Genomic DNA, 5,173 nt, shown 5'->3' on the forward strand with positions numbered 1-5,173 from the left:
AGGCTCAAGTTACTCCAGCGGATCGCTCGCTCCTGAAGCGTGGCTGCCAGGCTCGCTCGCCGTGTCCTAGAGGGCACCTGCTGCCCCAGCCCCCACCCCGCCAGCCTGTCCTGTCCCAGGGCCGGCTGTGTCCTACCTGAGTGAAGCGGCTCCTGCGTGGAGTCCCCGCTCTGGGCCGTATTTGGTTTCACATTGGCGTGGACCTGAGCCTAGAGAAGGAAGCTCTCGGTAAGTCCATACTGGGTGACGGTGTTACTGAAATGTTTCATTTGGGGGTCAGCAGGTGGTGTGGGGGGTAAGGTGCTGGGCTCCCAAAAGGAAGCTCTCGGTAAGTCCATACTGGGTGATGGTGTTACCGAAACGTTTCATTTGGGGGTCAGCAGGTGGCGTGGGGGGTAAGGTGCTGGGCTCCCACGTGGCTGATGGTGACTCAAGTCCCGGACCTGGTGGCTTAAAAATCACGCCAGGCACAGGACCAGCAGATGGCATAATGGTTACATTGCTGGACTCCCACGTAGTCAACCGTAGTTCAAGTCCCAGACCTAGTGGTTCAAAACTCACGCTGGGCGTATGTACATGTGTGCCCAAAACCCAAGAGGAGAATGGAGGGGAAGAGACTGTGGCATGATCATCCCCCTGGGAGGTGATTTCTCACTTTCCCTCTGTCTCTCTCGGGAGTATGTGCTCCCTGGCAAGAGCCTTATATTTGACCGGTTGGCTTAGAAAAACCAAGCCGTGTTCCTTAAATAGCATGTAAAGTTGAAGCTTCTTTAGTTCCCAGTGTGGAATCGTCTTTCATAAAGATCGAAATGGGGTTGGTGGGTGAACACCAGAACAGGGTGAGGGACAAGACAGGACCAAGATTATTCAGAAGTCTCCCTTCCTTGGGCTGGCTCTGTGGCCTGGGATTTCAGGAAGCTGGGTCCCACACAGCCAGAATGGTTTGAGTCCTGGACCCAGCAGCCTGAGAAACAGGCAGGGCATGTGTGTACGTGTGCCCAGAATCCTGAAAGAAGAGAGAAATGGAGGAGAAGGGGTTATAGTGTGACCATCCTCTCTGGGCAGTGTTCCCCCCCCCTCTGGTGAGCATAAATGCTCTCTGACAGTTAAAAAAACAAACAAACAACAACAGCATTAGAGTTTCCCTCCACTTCCAGTTCTTATCTAGAAGTCAGCTTTTCCAACACCAGGGAGACAACCTCACATGAAACACAACGGAAAGAAACTTCCTATTTCCCAGTCAACACATTTTCAAGATGAATGGATAAACACAGGGCTATCTGGCCCTTCTCCTCTGAATTAAATCCAGTTCAAACAAAGCAAAACAAAACACAGCATGAGGGAGAGAGAGGGAGAGGGAGAGAGAGGGAGAGGAACGTCCACGTGGTGAGGCTGCCCGGGTCCCGCTGGTCTCCTTAGGGAGAGAGAGGGAGAGAGAGGGAGAGAGACGTCCACGTGGTGAGGGCTGCCCGGGTCCCGCTGGTCTCCTAGCAGAGGTGCCTTTACGGGCCCGTGAGCGCTGTTACCTGCTGACAGGCCTTCTTCCAGTTCAGCCGAGCGATGAAGCCCACGAAACACACGGCTTGTGAGACGGCGCAGACCACGATGCCAGACCACAGACCTGGGGACGCAAACAGTCAGCCGCTGAATTCCGAGGAAGACCCCTGCCCTGGGAGCCCGCTTCTCCTGCCGCTCTTCGGCCAGACTGAAACCTGATTTTGCGGCTTTAGTGGAGAGGGCAGTGGGCCAGACTTCTACCCTGATGTCTCTTCCCAGAAGGTTCCAGAACTTTCTAGAAAGCACAGCCTGGCCTGAGGTCACCCCAGAGGCCACCTCCTGGGGTTCTTGATGTCAGAGGGAATGTCCAGAGACTCTTCCTGGCCTCTGTAACTGTCATGCTTGAATAGTAAGAAACGTGGCAGGAGCCAGATGGTAGCCAGTGGTGAAACGTGAAGCTCTCCAGGTGGACCCCATGGGAAGGTCGTGGGTTCGCATCCTGAGACCTCCCTGAGTACACTGGAGTTGTGCTGGCTGAGACTGGGGCAGATGGGGTGTGGGAGCCTGCTGGTGCCTATCTGCCTCTTTGTCTTAGGGATCAAATAATAAAGAAAAGTGTAATTGTATAAGGAAGTAAAATTTCCCAGGACAAACTACTACCGTCCTGTTTTCCTCAAAGAAAAGAAAGTGGGGGAGGGATGGACTAACTTTTTTTTTTTTAAGCAGAAATCAGGGCAGGCCCCATGGCCCAGGGGTTAAGAGAGCTGGATCCCACATCGCCAGCGGCGTGGTTTGAATCCCAGCCCTGGCGGCTCAAGACACACGTTGGACACGTGTGCACGCCCCATGTCCCAGCAGGATGGGGAGAGGAATGAGGCTGCAGCAGGATGCACCCACTTGGGGAGCGTCCTCCCGGTCCTCTCTGCCTTCTCTGGTGCCCACGTGCCTGTGGCAGTTGGTGGGGGCTGGGGGAAGGGGAGAGACACGACACAATGGCAAAAGAAAACAGAAGTCCCAGATAATAACGCTCCCCTCCTCAGCGCTTCCCCGTGGACTGGCGTAGGGCAGACTGGCTGCCAGCTCCCGGGACAGGGTGACACCCAGAGGTGAGCAGAGAACACTGAAGGAGCGGGCGATGGAGCGGGCGGCGGGAAAAGCCTGAGGATCTCAGAAACCACCTGCACTCGGCCGGATAAGCCCACCCGGAGCACAGAGGGAGGCCGGGTCACAAGGGGGCTAGTGTCCACAGTGAGCCAACAGCTCTAACGCTGGCCGCCGTGAGAGGCTGGACGTCCAGACGGACGGCGGCCACTCGACAGACGGCGGCCACTCTGTATGGCCGCCCCAGCCCCGAGTTGGGGCACATCTGAAGGCATCCCTTCACCCCTACAGGGCTTCTCTCCTCTGCAAGTGCCCACGGCAGCTCCCGCCCGGCGGCAAGCTCAGAGCGCACCACCCTGGCTTTTCGCGTTTGGTTGGTCTTGATCCCACAACTGCTCAGACCTGCGTAAGGGTCAGGGTGGCTCAGAGCAGGCCCGTGATTTACAGGTTGGGTGCCAGACTCGGTACAAGGTTTACAGCTCTGTTCTAATGTGACCAGACAGAGGTACCAGTCTCAGTTTGCAAGGCATTATCTGCCGTCTTAGAAGCTGCATGCACGCCTCTTTTTTTTTTTTTTTTTTGGCTATAGGGCATGCGCCTTTGTCAGAGAGAGAGAGGGAAAGTGAGAAGTCGCCCCCTGGGAGCATGGCCACACCGCAACCCCTCCTCCTCCATTCTGTTTTCAGGGTTTGCAGCACTCGTGCCCAGCATGATTTTCGAGCTGCTGGGTCCGGGACTGGAACCGTAGCATCAGCGATGTGGGATTCAGCTGCCTTACCCCCACACCACCCAATGGCCCTGCAGGCTGTGCGTGTTCTAGGCTCTGTGGCTTGGGTAAATTGGATAAAAAGCCTGTCAACAGGTAACTGTGCTCCACTACTCGACAGCTTTAAAATAGTGAAGTTGGTGGCAACCTGCTAGTCATACCCGGGACTTCAAAAAGTTTGCAGAAAGGTGGAATTCAAGGACAAGTCTATTTTGGTGTAAAAACCCTGGAAACACAGGCAGAGTTTTTTCATAATACGCATTCTCCATGAACTTGTTGAAGATCTCTTCCTACCACAGGTTAGTAAAAGCAAGCCACCAGCTTCCCCCTTCAAACCCATCGTTCACAATTTTAATAAAGTAAAGAACTTTGTAAAAAAGGCTGACCAGTATGTAGCTCAGTGGTTAAGACAGCCCCGCTGGCCGGCTGTGGTTCGAATCCTGGCTTGAAAACCATGCTGGGTGTGTGCGTGCACGCCCCAAATCCCAACCGGACAGAGTAAGAGAGGGAAAAGGGGAGCACCGTGACTATACCAGGGCTGCGTCCCCTCTCTCTCTCTCTCTCTCTCTCTCTCTCTCAGCCTGGGGAGCACCTGTACCCTCCAGCATTCAAAAAATATACCCAGGGGCTGGCAGGTGATGTGGTGGTAAAGAGCACTGGACTCCCACGTGGCCGACCGCAGTTCGAGTCTCAGCCTGGCGGCTTGCTCTCTCACTTTCCTTTTCTCTCTCTCTCTCTGTCTCTGTCTGGTCAAATTTAAAAATGAAAGTAATAGCAAATAGAATTAAATAAATAAATAATTCTTTGAAAAACCCATTGTCGCCAGTACCTAGAAAAGACAGGCTCGGGACCAGCAGTTAGCGTAATGGCTATGTCGCTGGACTCCCACGTAGTCGACCGCGGTTCGAGTCCCGGACCCGGTGGCTTAAACTCACGCCGGGCGCGTGTGCGTGCGTGCCCAAGATCCCGAGAGGAGAATGGAGAAGAAGGGATTGCGGCGTGGCCATCCCCCCTGGGGGGTGATTTCCTGCTTTCTATCTCTCTGTCTCTCTCTGTCTGTCTGGCGAGCGCATGCGCCCTATAGCAAAAACCTCTCAAAGAAAAAAAAAAAAAAGACAGGCTCACCTTACTAACCATCTTAAAATAGAAAGTACCCACCTAGCTCCGGCTCTCATTTGAAAGTTCTGAATGAGAACCCTGTCATTTCACCACACGTCATTTAACATTCTTCTGTTTGGGGACCAGCACATAGAGTAATGGTTACATTACTGGACTCCCAAGTATTTAACCACAGTTCAAGTCCCGGACCCAGAGACTTAAAAACTCATGCTGAGCGCGTGTGCGTGCGTGCCCAAGATCCCAAGAGGAGAATGGAGGAGAAGGGATTGAGGCGTGGCCATCTCCCCAGTGGGTGATTTCTCGCTTTTTGTCTCTCTGTCTCTATCTATCTCTCTGGCAAGTGTGCATGCCCTAAGAAAAAAAAAAAAAAAATCTGTTTGATTCAACCTAGGAACCCAAAATAGGCTGAGTACTAGAACCCCCAGGGGATTCAGAAATAAGCATGTTTAAGAAGCCTCCCGAGGGGCCAGCAGTTGGCATAATGGCTATGTCACTGGACTCCCATGTTGTCGACCACTGTTCTTGTCCAGGACCCGGGGGGCTTAAACTCACACCAGGCGCATGTGCGTGCATGCCCAAGATCCCGAGAGGAGAATGGAGGAGAAGGGATTGCAGCATGGCCAACCCCCCGGGGGGGTGATTTCTCGCTTTCTGTCTCTCTGTCTCTCTCTGTCTTTCTGGCAAGTGCAT

The 5,173-nt window shown here is 53.7% G+C and overlaps 1 protein-coding gene across 3 annotated transcripts in view; it reads right to left on the reverse strand.

Annotated features, from left to right (window-relative positions):
• Window positions 1-5,173, reverse strand: part of LOC102469154 (multidrug and toxin extrusion protein 1) — a gene marked incomplete at its 5' end in the record, with an annotated part of 47,289 nt that overhangs the window by 15,070 nt on the left and 27,046 nt on the right. For all 3 annotated transcript variants that reach the window (XM_014589611.2, XM_027773704.1, XM_014589612.2), the window contains 2 exon segments: window positions 137-209; window positions 1,527-1,621. In XM_014589611.2, coding sequence (XP_014445097.1) covers window positions 137-209; window positions 1,527-1,621 — 168 coding nt within the window.

This window comes from Tupaia chinensis, unplaced genomic scaffold, assembly GCF_000334495.1.
Source record: "Tupaia chinensis unplaced genomic scaffold, TupChi_1.0 Scaffold000365_1, whole genome shotgun sequence".
NCBI classification, from domain to species: Eukaryota; Metazoa; Chordata; class Mammalia; order Scandentia; family Tupaiidae; genus Tupaia; species Tupaia belangeri.